We start from the raw sequence: 16,238 nt of genomic DNA, 5'->3' as shown, positions 1-16,238 counted from the left end.
GTGAGCTGTTCGTGGTGCATCCTGGGGACCAGGAGAGAGGGATTGGGGAACTCCCGCTGAAAAGGGCGGAGAGGAGTTTCAGATACCTGGGGGTCCAGATAGCTAGGAGCTGGGGTGGCCTGCACAGGCTGAGCCTTACGAGGCTCGTGGAGCAGATGGAGGAGGAGTTTAGGAGGTGGGATGTGTTGCTACACTCTCTAGCGGGCAGGGTCCAGTCGGTCAAAATGACGGTGCTCCCGAGGTTTCTGTTCCTCTTCCAGTGCCTCCCTATCATGATTCTGAAGGCTTTCTTCAGGAGGGTCAATAGGAGTATTATGGGATTTGTGTGGGTGCAGAAGGCCCCGAGGGTGAGGAGGGTGTTCCTGGAGCGGGGTAGGGATGTGGGGGGGTTGGCGTTGCCCAACCTAAGCGGGTACTACTGGGCCGCAAACGTGGCGATGATACGTAGGTGGATGATGGAGGGGGAGGGGGCTGCATGGAAGAGGTTGGAGGCGGCGTCCTGTGTGGGCACGAGCTTAGAGGCGCTGGTGACGGAGCCATTGCCGCTCCCCCCGGCAAGATATACTACGAGTCCGGGGGTGGTGGCTACCCTCAAAATTTGGAGGCAGTGGAGGCGGCATAGGGGGGAGGTGAAGGCTTCTGTTTGGTCCCCGATACGGGGGAACCACTGGTTTGTACCAGGGAGGATGGATGGAGGGTTTTTGAGCTGGCACAGGGCAGGTGTACCCGGGAGGATGGATGGAGGGTTTTTGAGCTGGCACAGGGCAGGTATCAGGTGGATGGGTGACCTCTTTCTCGATGCGACCTTAGAGGAGTTGGAGGGGAGGGCGGGGCCTCCCCCCCAGGGAATACCTTCAGGTATATGCAGATTAGGGCGTTTGTTAGGCGGCAGGTGGCGGAGTTTCCATGGTTGCCGCCAAGGGGGGTTCAGGATAGGGTGCTCTCGGGGACGTGAGTTGGCGAGGGGAGGATCTCGGCAATCTACCAAGTGATGCAGGAGGGGGAGGAGGCCTTGGTGGAAGAGCTGAAAGATAAGTGGGAGGAGGAGCTGGGAGAGGAGATCGATGAGGAGACGTGGGCGGATGCTCTGGGGAGGGTGAATTCCTCCTCCTCTTGCGCGAGGCTTAGTTTAATCCAACTAAAGGTGCTGCATAGGGCGCATATGACTGAGACAGGGCTGAGCCAGTTCTTTGGGGGAGAGGACAGGTGTGTCAGGTGTTCGGGGAGCCCAGCAAACCACACCCACATGTTTTGTGCGTGCCCTGCATTAGAGGGCTTTTGGAGGGGCGTTGCGGGACGTTGTCAAGGGTGGTTGGTTCCAGGGTGGAGCCGGGCTGGGGGCTCGCAATATTCGGGGTAGCATTGGAGCCGGGAGTGCAGGAGGCGAAAGAGGCCGGTATTCTGGCCTTTGCGTCCCTGGTAGCCCGGCGCAGGATTCTTTTGCAATGGAAGGACGCGAAGCCCCGGAGCGCGGAATCCTGGATCAACGATATGGCTGGGTTTATCAAACTGGAGAGGGTCAAGTTTGCCCTGAGGGGGTCGGTGCAAGGGTTTGTCCGGCGGTGGCAGCCGTTTCTAGACTTCCTGGCGGAGCGTTAGGGGGTGGTCAACTTCAGCAGTAACCCGGGGGGGGGGTTCCTTGTTCGCTACAGGGGATGTGTAGCTGGTTTCATGTTTATTATTTTGTTAATTTATTGCTTTTGTAGTGCCGGGGGGGGGGGGGAGGGGGGGGAACTGTTTTTCTCTTGTCTTCTGTTTTGTTGGTTAAAATTTGTTGAAATTTTGAATAAAATTTTTTTTTTTTTTAAATGGTTACACATGAAAAAACTGAGAGCTGTTTCCCTCCACCTGTGGCTCTCAGCAGACTTACCGGGCCACCTGCCTCCACTGTGGTTTGCATGGCTGTGAAAGGCTGATTTAGCTGAGCTTTAGTTCTATCCCTCTGTGCCTCTTGACCTCCTGAAAAGCAAGGCCAGGGTTTCCTACTAAAGCACATCTATTTCAGCCTCTGAAGAGCAAGTGAAAGGGTCCTCATAAAACTGGTTGTATACAGCAACATCCCAGTCAGAATTAAGATGATTGGGTAATTCCTCTGAATATCATGCACTGCTGTGAGTGACTGGGTTTGATTTTAGCCACATAACTATCCTCCACTCACTGCATTTTGCTGGAGAAATAATCTTGCTTTATTTAGGCGGCTATGGTTGTCGTATTGAGTTCGCTTCACTGTAGTTCGTAAAAATCCTGTTTAGATAGACAATGCTTTCATTTTGTTGAATAAACTGACACTGCCTGCTGTAAAATAGACTCTGCGAGCTCAAAGCCCTCTCCAAAACCCCACCCACGTCTCAAACTCATTGGCTTTCACAGTGATGTCAATTTTCATTCTAATCAATCGAGGTGTCTGAAAGAACTAATGGTTTTATAAGCTTTGTTTTTCTTCCTTGCCTCAATTTAACAGAGATTTGAGTAAAACAAGAAGCCTGCTTTCAGCCTCAGCCACAGCGTGTGCTCTGGAGCAATTTTCCGCCAAGAATGTTGACTGACTGCAGGTGCCTTCATTTTAAATTTGATAAAGTTGAAGAGTGGGCGGCTCCATTTTGGGGGGCCCTTCGCGCTCACTTACCTGTGGTATCCTGCTGTGACTTTCAAGCTGGAAGGTCTCTGATTGGCCCTCTAGCTTTGAGAGCCCGTCCACCATCCTTCATTGGATGGTGAGCCTGCCCTCTGGCCACGAATCACCCAATCACCTGAAAGTGACTCTCTCATCAGTACAGGTTTCTGGCCCCAATTCGAGCCTAACGGCAGGGTTCAGAAATGGCCCTAAACAAAGGGCATGAAAACTCGGGAAAATGCGGATCTACAAATGTGTGATGGATTAAAGAATCAGCTTCTAGCAAAACAACCACGAGGATCTGATCCCTATGTTTCCACCAAATCTGCTCTTTTTTTTTTTGACAAACAGTTTTATTGAGGTAGTTTTTTGGCATTGTAAACAGTTACAAACATCAACAGAAAGAAAGCAAAAAAGGCAGAAATGTACAAACATCCACGTACATTCAATACTTCAGTTGTAACATGCTGCACAAGCCCGCTCCTCTCCCACCGGTACTACCCGCCAATTTATCCCTCCTACTCTATTCTACTCTATCCTCTCTTCCCCCCGCCCCCGGCCCCTGCTGACACTCACTCTCCCGCAAAGAAGTCAACGAATGGTTGCCACCTTCGGGGCAAACCCCTGAACAGATCCCCTCAAGGCGAACTTAATTTTTTCCATACCCAGGAAACTTGACATGTCCGTAAGCCGCACCTCAGTCTTCGGGGGCTTTGAGTCTCTCCATGCCAATAATATTTGTCGCCAGGCTATCAGGGAAGCAAAGGCCAAAACAACGGCCTCTTTCTCACCCTGGACTCCCGGGTCTTCCGAAACCCCAAAAATTACCAACCCTGGACCCATCGCCACCCTTGTTTGTAGCACCCGGGACATGATCCCCGCAAATCCCTCCCAGTATCCCCTAAGCATCGGGCATGCCCAAAACATGTGTATGTGGTTCGCTGGTCCTCCTGCGCACCTAGCGCATTTGTCCTCTACCCCAAAGACTTTGCTCATCCGAGCCACCGTCATGTGGGCCCGGTGAACGACCTTGAATTGAATCAGGCCGAGCCTGGCACATGTTGCGGTCGAATTTGCCCTACTCAGGGCTTCTGCCCACAGCCCGTCCTCCATTTCCCTGCCTAGCTCCTCCTCCCATTTGATTTTCAGTTCCTCCGTCAGGGACCCTTCCTCCTTCATGAGCACCTTATAAATATCAGAGACTCTACCCTCCCCTCCTTGCCCCCCTAGAGACTATTCTGTCCTGGATCCCAAATCTGCTTTTATGAGGAGGTTAAGTATGTTGGGCCTCTGCTCATTAGAGTTTAGGTGAATGAGGGGAGACAATATTGAGACATATAGGATCCTCGGGAGACTTGACAGGATAAATGCTGTGAGATTGTTTCCCCTTGTGGGAGAGTCGAGGGACCAGAGGGCATAATCTCAGATTAAGGGGTCGCCCAATTAAGACAGAGATGTGGAGGAATTTCTTCTCTGAGGGTAGTGTATCTGGGAAATTCTTTACCACAGAGAGCTGTAGAGGTTGTTAAGTATGTTGAAGGCTGAGATAGACAGATTTTTATTTAATAAGGGAATCAAGGCATAAAGAAGAAAGTGGAGTTGTGGATTATCGGATCAGTCTTGATCTCCTTGATTGGCAGTGCAGATGCGATGGGCTGAATGGCCTACCTATGCTCTGACGTTTTTTATGGTCTTATGCCATTCACATTTATGCCATTCACATTGAAGCTCAGTGTAAGGGGCAGCAGGGTAGCATGGTGGTTAGCATAAATGCTTCACAGCTCCAGGGTCCCAGGTTCGATTCCCGGCTGGGTCACTGTCTGTGTGGAGTCTGCACGTCCTCCCCGTGTGTGCGTGGGTTTCCTCCGGGTGCTCCGGTTTCCTCCCACAGTCCAAAGATGTGCGGGTTAGGTGGATTGGCCATGCTAAATTGCCCGTAGTGTCCTAATAAAAGTAAGGTTAGGGGGGGGGGGGGGTTGTTGGGTTATGGGTATAGGGTGGATACGTGGGTTTGAGTAGGGTGATCATGGCTCGGCACAACATTGAGGGCCGAAGGGCCTGTTCTGTGCTGTACTGTTCTATGTTCTATGTCACGCAATTCCCAGCTGTAAACACAGGAGGAAGGGCAAACCATCACTACTGCAATGATACAAAAGTATCTTTTGTTGCTGTTTGTTTGCCTATTTTGCCACTTCCATAACCAAAGAGTGGTTCATGGAACTCACTACCATACTGAGTATTTGAAATGAGTAGCAAAGATGGATTGAAGCGAGATCAACACATCTAAGAAAAAGCAATAGAAAGATATGCTGAAAGGATTAGATGAAGATGGGTGTGAGGAGACTCATTTCGAGCATAAACACTAAACGTAGACCGATTGGGCTTATGGTCTGTTACTGTGTTGGAGACGTACTGCTGGTGGTATTGGGTTAATAAAGGACACAATCCACCACAGCGAGAGAAAGGGGATTAACCCACCCTCCATAACTCCTATCTCATGTCAGAATGTACCTGCAGAAACATCCCGACTCCAGGTTTTGCTCCTCTTCCCAAGGATAAGTATGTTTTCAGTGAAAGAAACAGTGGTTCAAACAGGATCTCACTTTCTTCACTCTTTCCAAAGGTCGACTGCTGGATATCCTCCAAACAAAGGGACAGAGAGGGTACGTTGTTTTCCTGGAAAGCCTTGAGTTCTACTATCCAGAATTGTACAAGTTGGTCACAGGGAAGGAACCCACGCGCAGATTCTCTACTATAGTAGGTAAAATGACTACTTTCATTACTGCAATCAATCATGGGCAACTATTAAATTAAATGTTTCAGGTGAACTGTTACGCTCCTCCTTTCCATCTGTTTCTGTTGATTCATTATATATTTATGTTGGAAGAGAGTGGACTGGTGTCATTTTAAATTTGAAATCAAGAATTGGGTGCAGCTTTCAACAATTAAAGAAATGTTCTGGACCTGGTTTGAATGTCCAAATTGCCCGCACCACATCTGAAAAGCTCTCCTTTGCTCCAATTTTCATTGGTCCGTGGGGAAAGAGCAGGGTAGTGGGATAAATTGCTCAGCTCTACCAAAATGCCAGCTCAGACTTGCTCAGCCGAATGGTCGTCGTCCGCACTGTATCATTCTATGATTCTGGAAGCTGACAGAAGGATTTGAATTCAGGTACGCAAATACGTGATTGAACTAATATTAATATTATGTCCTCTGATGCCCAACTCCTTCCATCGTTCTGTCAGGCTCAGTAAATTTGTACTCTGACCTAAAGGCTGCAGTCTCTCCACCGGTGTTACGCCAACTTCTTCATGATAAGGCTCCACAGCTCCTCTAAATGAGTTCCACCTCAGTTATCATAGTTAAAACAGAATATTGAAAAACAGAATGAATAGAAAGCAAACAAAGTAGGAGGCCATCAGTGGTCATTCTTTAATATGTTTAAATTCAAAGGGGGCACGGTGATGATAAATCCCTTTTAAAATCCCAAGTAGATTTTATACGGAGAGGCAAAATGAAAGAACTTTTCCTGCATTCTACAAAATGCACGGTGTTGACACTTTACATGTTCAAACAAGGCCATATTGGACGTAATTTTGGATTATTTCCTGAATTGGTTAGAGTTGCACCTGATTTTTGAATTCAGTTTATTTGGATTTAGTCTGAGTTTGTCCCCGATTTTCATTGCCCCCCCAGTGGCTGCCATGCCTTCAACTACCTGGGCCCGAGCCTCTCGAATTCCCTCCCCAATGCTCGACACCTCACCTCCTTCAGGATTCTCCTCAAAACATTAACCAAACATTTGTTCACCCATTCTAATATACCCCTATCTGGGCCAATGTCAGGTTTCTGTCTGATAGCTCTCCTTTGGAGTTCCTTGGGCGTTAAAGGTGCTAAATAAATCCAAGTGGTTGTTGTTAGATTTAAAGAGAATGTGATGTGGCCATGAAATACTTCAGCCATGCCTCACACTTGCCCTCTGGCATTGATGGTCATGTTCTGTATTGCAGTGGAGGAAGGACATGAGGGTCTGACACAGTTCCTGATGAATGAGGTGATAAAACTGCAGCAGCAGACAAAGGCAAAGGAGGTGCTGCGCTGCGACCTACAGGTCAAAATGAAACAGCTCGAGGACGAGAAGAAACAGCTGAAGCTGGTGAATCAAGAACTGCACACCTTCCAGGAACGTTACAACAAGATGAAGGAGGAGAGAAACAACTACAATGATGAGCTTATGAAAGTTAAAGACGACAATTACAACCTAGCCATGAGGTACGCACAGCTCAGCGAGGAGAAGAATATGGCAGTGATGAGAAGCCGGGACCTGCAACTTCAGGTAAGACGTGAGATATTTGGGGAGTATTTAGTACTCAAAGTTACTCCTGATGGAACACACCAGCTCTGTGCCAGTGATCACAGTTACCGGAGCCAGTGCCATAATAGTGTTGGTATCTGTATCAGCGCCGTAATAATGCTGGAATGGGATATCACTGTTAGTGTTATAATACTGCTAGTATCAGTATCGATGTTATAACTATGCTGGTATTAAGACTTAAGGACTATACAATACCATCTTTCTGCAGGCTGATGGTTCTGGCCAAATGATGCACTGTTGTTACTGACACTTGATACTGAAGCATTTTGCAAGGTGACAAAAAGTTTAGCTCCCATATTATTGCCACAAACAGCACAGTTGGTAGCTGTTTGTGTTTCACAATTAATTTATAGCAGTAATTTTATCAAATTCCAAGTCCACTATGATCAAATTGCTATAAGTTAATAATAAAGAATGCCGCAAGCGAGTACCCGCCTCTGAAACCAAACTGGGCGATCATATCAGTATTGTACCCGTTATCACTAGTCCGACTTCTACAGTTAGAAAGTCCAACTAAGCAGCAAAAATGGGACTCACTCAACAAATGATATGACTGCGATGTTAGAATGGATCTTTCTGTTAAACTAAACCTGACTGTCTGATTCAGAGAGGTATTTCAAACTGCTAAATAATTAGTATTTTTTGAAGCAAAGTGCTTCACAGTACTAGTATTTGGCAGATGGTTTGAGTTGAAACAAATCCTGTATGATTATATAATAAAATTGGCACAAAGCTACAGTACTGTTCTATCACAATATGGCAATGGACTAGATTATCAAATTAAGACATTTAATCATTATTTTCTCCTCAACAAAGCTGCTCCAGTCTGATGTTTGGTTTACAGGAAGCACATATTCCATTTACATTGAGCTCCAGTGACCTGAACTGACCTTATCTAAATGAGAAAGAAACAAAAAGTAATTTAAATGTTGTAGTGTTTTTCATGCTGGGATGTTCCAAAGTGCCTAATAGCTGATTTAGAAATGCAGGCGCGGTTGTAAGGTCGGGACCCGTCAGGTGGAATTTTTTTTAAAGGTCGGTTTATTGGAGTTCAGTTTTTATACAAAAGAAAGCAAAAGTTTTTAAAAAGGCAGCTACAGGTGTCGATGTATAACCGGTACAGCCCAGGACAACAGTGTTTACAGTGTTAGGAATAGCGAGATTGGATGAACAAGGGACTAAATCCCCAACATGTTCCTTCCATGGTTAAATGGCCTTCCTGCACCTGAACAGGATTCAGGCAACAACTTAGACTTCGATCACACCCAGAGCATCAAAACAGAAGTAGAAAACAAAATCAGGGAATCCTAGTACGAAGGGGAACTCCCCAACTCTTACAGCGTAATTTGAACTCTTCTCCGGACCCAAACCGGAACAGGTAGCCACCCTCACGATCAAGATGGCAAAAGACGAGAATAAAGTCAAAGAAAGGACCGGACACAGCTAGACCCATGTTATCAACCCAGGGTCTCCATAGAAAAATTGAACAAAGAACAAGAAGCAAGCGGGCGAAGCTGAGCCCCCACAATGACATCTCCAGCACCAGGCCCTGGGACAAAACAGATCATCCAACCACGGGTACCAACGCAGCCTCCAAAAGGAGAACAGGCAACCATGAGGTCAAGACTCAAGGGGAATATAGCCTGGTCCCAATCAAAAAGACAGGGGGGAAATCCAACACCAGGATTAGAGGGTCATCAGAGCGGCCCCCAAACTTGGGGGGGGGGGGGGGGTGGGGGGGGGTGAGAATTGTGGGACCCCACTTCCAATCACCGATGTTATGTTCCTTGTATTGTTCTCCAAGATAGCCAAAGTCGTAGTGTTGACAAAGAACATAAAGCTACATGTTAAATCAAAACTAGTTTATTTTATTCTACTTAAATTGGTTCACATACTCTACTGAGTAGCAGTTAACAAAATAATAGTATTGAATCTATGATACAGTAATTAATTATCTCTCTAATATATAACCTATACTCTAACTCAACTTCACACTATCCTTATACATCAACTTCTCCAACAGCTTCTCCCAGAATGCCTAGAGATGCAGCCTTTTATAAGACTACTCATTGATGCCATCTAGTGTTGATTTACATGAACATCATTTTGTTAACCCTTTACTCTCCTTAGATTATACATATCATTCCAACCAAGCCCATCCAAAAATTAAAGGATTTGTCAATCCAAAAGATCGCTAAATGCTTGTCCGAACCACCTTCCAACACTACTATTACAAGCCCACAAAGGCATCAAAATTAAGAGCAAAATAGGTAATGTCCCTAATATCACACCACAAGGAAAAAGAGCAGGAACTGTCAGAAGTAACCCCTCAGATCCACCATATTACGACAAAACAAAAACTGTCCAACCAGCCACCACGTGGGCCCATCCAACTCTCAGGAGGAATTAACCAAGGATGAAGACTGGGCCCTACCTTCAGACCTACCCCAATTCAACATCGCTCTGAATGTGAATGACCCACATCAGGACCCCCCCCCCACCCCCCTCCCCCCCCCCCCCCCCCCCCCCCCCCCCCCAGTGAGGAGTGCAGCTGGCTGAGATGCAACAGGATAATGACCACGACACTGGGCCTAGCCTAACCCAGCGCAGCCACACGAGTAAAGAGAAAAAGGAAATGGCTCCAAGGACTTAGATGACCACCCCCTCACCCCCCCCCCCCCCACCCCACTCTTGCCCCCTTGCTATCCTTACACCCACCTCTGCTCAAGGCTAGGCCCAACCAGTCCCGTGCAAGACACAGCACCTAAAGAAACTCTCCCAAGGGGGAGGGGGTCACCCCACTAGACACACCTACATCCAAAAATAGAGGACATTAAAACCGACCTTGTTCACAAAAGGACTGGCAGCAGAGGAACAGTCAAAGAGGGAGGCCCAATTCAGGATAACTGACCGGCTCCCCGTAAAAGGGGGCTCGGCAATTCCCATCCTCAACAGGATAAAACAGTCCGCCTGGGCCTGAGGAAGAATAAGGCGCAGCCAAAAAGAAAAAATTAGATCTGACTATGAGGACCATGTTCAAACATAATGAGGGCAGAACTAACCTTACCACCCACTACCTCCACCCCTCACCCCATCCCACTCCCTCTCTGCTCATCCTTCCCCCAAGAATATAATAGGATAAAGAAACTGCACAAATCCTGCAAACAATATTTAGTTTAACATGATAAAACCGTATTAGTTTAGGATGATTAACGGTGCCGGACATCACCCGAAAGAATCTACTTCACTGCAAGTCGAAAAAAATGACAACGTTAACAGGAAACATCATGATTATCAGGGAGCAAAGTCCAGGATCATAACTGAGGGGTGAGTTAATCATCAGGATAAAGATCACTCCACTGGCGCCTGAGCAAAGTAGACATTAAGGATGTAAAATGGTGAGCATTCTTCAGGATCTTACATTCTGTAAGGATTTTAACATTCTGAGCACAAACTTCATTACTTCTAGCCTGCTGACTTGACCTGGCCCAGGCGATCAACAACCTCGATTCCCTTAGCCTGGCCGGCTTAGGCAACCCCCACTCCTCTCAGCAAGGGTGCCGCTGACTAATCCACAGCTGACACCAAATTCAAGAGGCCGAAGTTTACTGTGGGCTCGGGAAACATCAACCTGTGCCCTTCCAAAATGCACACCTAACCCATGTGTGACTTTGCCCGGGGTTTTTGTATTTTCACGCAGGGGACGGGTTCGTAGTGCATTGTGAGATCCGGTAGAGTTGATGAGGAATGAGAGTGCGGAGGTGGGCCAGTTAGAAGGCCCTTGTTGGTTCTCCAACACAGCAGCCCAGCTTCCAACACCATTTAAAAGCCACCTAAACCTCATTGCTCACGATCCACTCATCCCCTGTGATAATAAAATCATCCATGCCCTCACAGACCACCCATGCCGCTCAATGCCCCTCACCCTGATCTCTCGCACCCCCATGTCACCCATGCCTCCCAGAATCACCATGCTACCTCCAATTCCCCTATCTATCCTCCATAGACACTCACTCAATATCCACAATGTACAGTCCTCAGGGGCCAAACAAAAAATTATTTTAAAATCATTGGAAAGGAAATTATACCTCTGACAAACTAAAATTCTGAATTCAAAATCACTATTATTGATAATGGAAAAAGAAACTATTTCAGTGTTTAAAAAATTGTAATGCTTTAAGATATGGTATTGGGTATGTAAACAAACAAACCACACCAAAGGGATATATTCTATAATTGCGGTTTCTTAAAAATGTCAATCATTCTTCGATCAATGGACAAACTACTGAGCTGAAGCCAGTCTGGGGTTTGAAATCCAGCCAAGCATTTATAATGGCTACAGATATCATATCTTCCACTGTCCTCAGCCCAACTATATCTATTTGCTTCATCAACAATCTTCATTCGGTCATAAAGTCAGAAGTGGGGATATTTGCTGTTGACTGCACAATGTTCAGTTCTGTTTGCACCTCTTCAGATACTGAAGCGGTTCATGTCCAAATGCAGCAAGATCTGGGCAATATCCAGGCTTGGAGTGACACCCAGGATAAAGAAGCTTCTTGATTGGCCTCACATCTAACACATAGCAGTGTGTACCATCTACAAGATGCACTGCAGCAACTCACCAAGGCTCCTTCCTTGGCACCTTAAAACTCTTGGCTGCTACCATCTAGCAGGGCAACAGCATTAGATACATGGGAATACCAGCCCTTGGAAGTTCCCCTCCAAATCGCACACCATCCCGACTTGGGATTATACCACCATTTATTCATTGTCGCTAACTCAAGATACCAGAACACCCTCCCTAACAGCACTGTAGGTGTATCTACACTACATGGACTGCAGCGGTTCAAAATGGCGGCTCACTACCACCTGCGCCACCAGGGATGGACAATAAATGCTGGTCTAGCCAGTGATGCCCAAATCCCATGAATGAATATATTTTTTTTTAATTACAAGCTGGCAACTATATCATCTCAAACTGACAGAACAAAATGGCATCCCATTCCATTTCAAAGCAGAGCGCCTGCCCAGCAGGTGTAGAAATTTTCTTCACCTTCAAAAGCAGGGTTTTTATTTCCACAGCCAGAGCTGTCAGTTGATTTAAATCACAGCACAAAACATGGCATCAGTGACTGACGGTACATTTATTTTCACATTTTTAAAATGCATTTGGGCACTTTCTTCCCTGGAAAATATAATGTAACACATGAAAACACTTCAAATGATGGTGAATGTAAGGGCCAACTTATCTTTGCAGGCTAGATCCTGATGATGAATCACTGCATTACAAACACATCTATATTACAAAACAGCATCTAATAGTAACATTTAAATATGTCAAAATATTTTGCACTTGGGTTCAGAATATTCCTGAGTTCTCAGCATGCTTTCCCCAGTGGTCATGAAGTCTCCCAGGATATGCGTTTTTTTTTTAGGGCTTCCAAAACCCACAACAGCGGGGAAAGTGCAGGTCGAAATGCAATTTTCCTGTGGTGCTCACAGTCGGGACCCCAGCTTTGGAAGAAGTGGGTGTGCATTTTATAGCCCAGGCCTTCCCAACTCTCACAAACCCCATACAAAAATGGTGTGGGGTTGGGGAGGCAGAGATAAATTCCCTTTGTAGTTTTAAAAAAAAAACAAAACAAAATTCAGTGTTTCATGACCTTATTCACACTTCTATTGGGAGTCAGAAATCTGGCCCCTCAAGGTCTTACATCTGTATATGACCCCAGTTGAAATTGTCATCGAGAAAAGGTGCAACACATGGTTACCTCACTTTCACCAGACACCGAGTCCTTAAAGGGATCACTTCAAGAGGCTCCTTTGAATAGTGAGTGCTTCTAGGGGAATGTGGTAGATTTTACGGTGGAACGGCTGCATTTTCAAGCTCCTGCAGCCAATTAGAACCTTATTGCCCCATAGCCAAGTAGCCCTGAGAAGGTGTTAGCGGGTCATCTTCTTGAAAGCAGCAGATTTTGATACAGTTGAGTGGTGAGGGAACGGGAGCTGTGATATCAGTCAGATTGAATAAGGATAGTAAGTTTCTTTCCGGGAAGACCATTAGTGAACTAACTGACTGTGTTCTTAATCACTATCCAAGTTATCTCCCTCCTTCCGGACCCACTGACCGTCTCCATAGTTCCTCAAATTGGCTGGATCTTTAAATTTACCTGCCTTATAGCAGCTAGTGCTGTAAAATGAAAAATGTCTACCTTTCCGCCTACTCTCCTGTACTTGACTAATGGCCTCAGTACGTGCCGCACAGCACTATTCTTACCCGCTTCAGTTGAAAGGTTGAGAAAGGTATGGCTGCATTTCACTCCATGAAACTAAGCAGTCTGACTGTGATTGCTACTCCAGGGCAGCTCTGACCCTACCGCTCAGTTAGAAAGCTACAGCACTGCAATTCTAGAAAAGTTTAATGGTCAAATCACACAATAGATGGTTTAAGGGAACACTTGTAATTATGTAAAAGAACAAGATGCAAAAAAATCAATTCAAAGGAGCATTTTATAAGACCCTGAACACAAATAATCCACCCATCAGAATCTCATTTGATCTTCCAATAGGGTAGAATTTCTCCCACCGTAACTCTGGTGGAAGATTGGCTGTTCACATGTGATTCTCTGGGGTTTCTGCTCTTTTTACGATGGAAGATCAGAAGACCACCTGTAGAAATTCTAGGCACATGCTTATTGTTGTGAATGGAAACACCGTGCACCACAATGTCTCTTCCTACTTTAATTAATGTCCGAAGGAGATTAGTCCTCTCAGGTAATGATTCTGAGATATAGTTTTGTGAAATTTCTTCCTTGTTCCTGATGATAATTTACAAGCAACATCATTGCACCCCTGATCTGGGGTCTAGTTTATGACCACATAGTGTCTGTCAACCTTTGCAATGTGGGATGAATCTTTTTAAGATGTTGGGCCTTTGGGACGATCTCATGCAGAGTGGGTCACTTATCAGAAAGCTTTATATGCTTCATCCAAACGTTCTGTTTATTAATGGGCAGATTATAATGGGCAATATTCTCTCACTTTTCTGTTCAGCCACTTGCTGAACAAGTGACACCAGACTTGGGAAGAGCTCTATCACACAATAACCAGCAGGGACTGTGGTGATTGTGTATCAGTGTAGATGCAATACAACTGACCAAGCACTAGAGGCAGCACGGGAGAGTTATAAATACAGAGGGACAGGAAGTGAGGGCACACTTCACAGAAGGGAGAACTGGTAGCAAGACACAGGGAGCAAGACACAGGCAGGCAGCATTTGAGGTAGCTGTAAGTTAAGCTCTGAAGACGGAACAAATTCACAATAAAGCATCTACTCCACCTTTGAGACTACGAGCTTTATTAAGACACAAGGAACAACACATGGTACCAAGGAGTGGCTTCAGATGCTTACTACAAGACAACTCAGCTGCAGACACAGAAAGACCAAAATGGCAAGAAAAATTCCTACCGGGCATTCGACTTGGGAAGATCTCGCTTATTCGATGATGTGGGTTGGAACCCCACCTCAGCTGGACCTAACCGGTAATGTAAGTAATGTCTGGAAAAGATTTAAACAGGTGTTCGATATATATATCGTAGCTAATGATTTAGCAGCAGCCTCAGACGAAATGAAAATAGCACTGCTCATCGCAGGACATGAAGCTCGAAAAGTATATAATGGATTTAAATACTCGAAAGCTGAAGACAGCAACAACTTACAAATAATACTAACAAAATTTGAAGAGTACTGTATGGAATTTGAACAGCACTGTATGCTCAGAGGCCAAACTGCACAGGGACTGAGTGATGCAAAACTCAAACAATCACTATCAGAACAGAAAGGGTTCAGTCTAGAAATCGTGAGTGAAAAGTACAGATCAAAAGGAAACAGTAACTTGAACTTCTCACATAGACAAAACGCTTAAATCCAGTTGAGATCAAAAGGAAGAAGTAACTTGAATTTTCACAGAGACAAAACGCTGACCTCCAGTTCAGATCGAAAGGAAAAGGTAACTTACACTTTTCAAAGGGAAAGAACGCTGAAATCCGCTGTAAAATGGCGTCGGATCACATTTTACAGTCTCTGGGCAACAAAGAACGAAAATCTGCGTCTGCGCATGCGCAGGAAACAGAAGCCGCGCATGCGCAGTTACAATCACCCGTTTTGCGTTCTGCGCATGCGCAAGCCGTGCATGCGCAGTTTTAAAAAGTTTTTGTTGCGGATCGTTATGCGTATGCGCACGCCGCGCATGCGCAGTCTCGAAACGTTTTGGTCATGGATCATTATGCGCATGCGCAATCTGCGCATGCCCAGTGGACACAAAACCGCACAGTAAAGGAAGGCCGATTTGCGCATGCGCAATCGATTCCTACGCATGACGTCACGAGCGTCATGACGTCTGAGGATCCGGACCACGGCAACTTAAAAGGGAAATGCCCGAAAATTAAAAACAAGATACTTAAAACTATAAAACCCAATTTTCTTACCTCAAAAGACAAAAAAATGCCTGAACTTACACCAGCAGTTGAAAATAACTCTCACAACACCCTGGAACAAGCAGTCTGCACCACCCAAAGTGAAGAGAACAAAAAAAAATGATTTGTTTTTCAAACAATACTACTCCGACATGGCTGAGTTATTCGGATATGCAAAAAATGATGAGGAAGAAAACAATACCAAATCCAAAGCAAAAAAAGATGATTTGTTTTTCGAACAATACTACTCAGACATGGCTGAGTTATTCGGATATGCTGATCACAGCATCAGCAACACGGTCGCAAAGCTCAACACGACTCTACTAGTGGTAGATGAATCCAACACCATGGTGCCATGGCAGATCGTCGATACATTGGATGACAGCAATACCCAAGATGAAGACGACGCCACACAGAGAGAACAGAAAGACTCCACAGAGAGAGCGATGACAGGCTCCACAGTGAGAGTGATGAAAGACTCCACAAAGAAAGTGATGCGAGCCTCCACAGACAGCTCGTTGAAAGACTTCAAAATGGAAGCAAGCAAAGACTCCCTAGCGAACACCATGCATGAAGAAGACCATGAACGTCAACCCACCGTCTCTGAGCAACCGCAAGCAAACTATGAAAGTCTACCAAGCTCACATAATCAAGAAGAAGGCAATGTAAATCTACCCACTGCATGCGAAAACGGTGACAAGGTGATCACACTCGACATACAGGAGGTACAGGATCACAGCAAGACTGACAGTTCTCAGCTCATCTGTACAG

At 45.8% G+C, this 16,238-nt stretch overlaps 1 protein-coding gene across 3 annotated transcripts in view; it reads left to right on the top strand.

Annotated features, from left to right (window-relative positions):
• card11 (caspase recruitment domain family, member 11) overlaps positions 1 to 16,238 on the top strand; it is a 335,526-nt gene that overhangs the window by 141,954 nt on the left and 177,334 nt on the right. For all 3 annotated transcript variants that reach the window (XM_038820292.1, XM_038820291.1, XM_038820293.1), the window contains 2 exons: positions 5,238 to 5,375; positions 6,625 to 6,950. In XM_038820292.1, the coding sequence (XP_038676220.1) occupies positions 5,238 to 5,375; positions 6,625 to 6,950 (464 nt within the window). The remainder of the gene's footprint in view (positions 1 to 5,237; positions 5,376 to 6,624; positions 6,951 to 16,238) is intronic.

This window comes from Scyliorhinus canicula, chromosome 15, assembly GCF_902713615.1.
Source record: "Scyliorhinus canicula chromosome 15, sScyCan1.1, whole genome shotgun sequence".
Taxonomy (NCBI): domain Eukaryota; kingdom Metazoa; phylum Chordata; class Chondrichthyes; order Carcharhiniformes; family Scyliorhinidae; genus Scyliorhinus; species Scyliorhinus canicula.
Note: the sequence above shows the minus strand (reverse complement) of the source record. Positions and strands in the feature narration are given on the sequence as shown.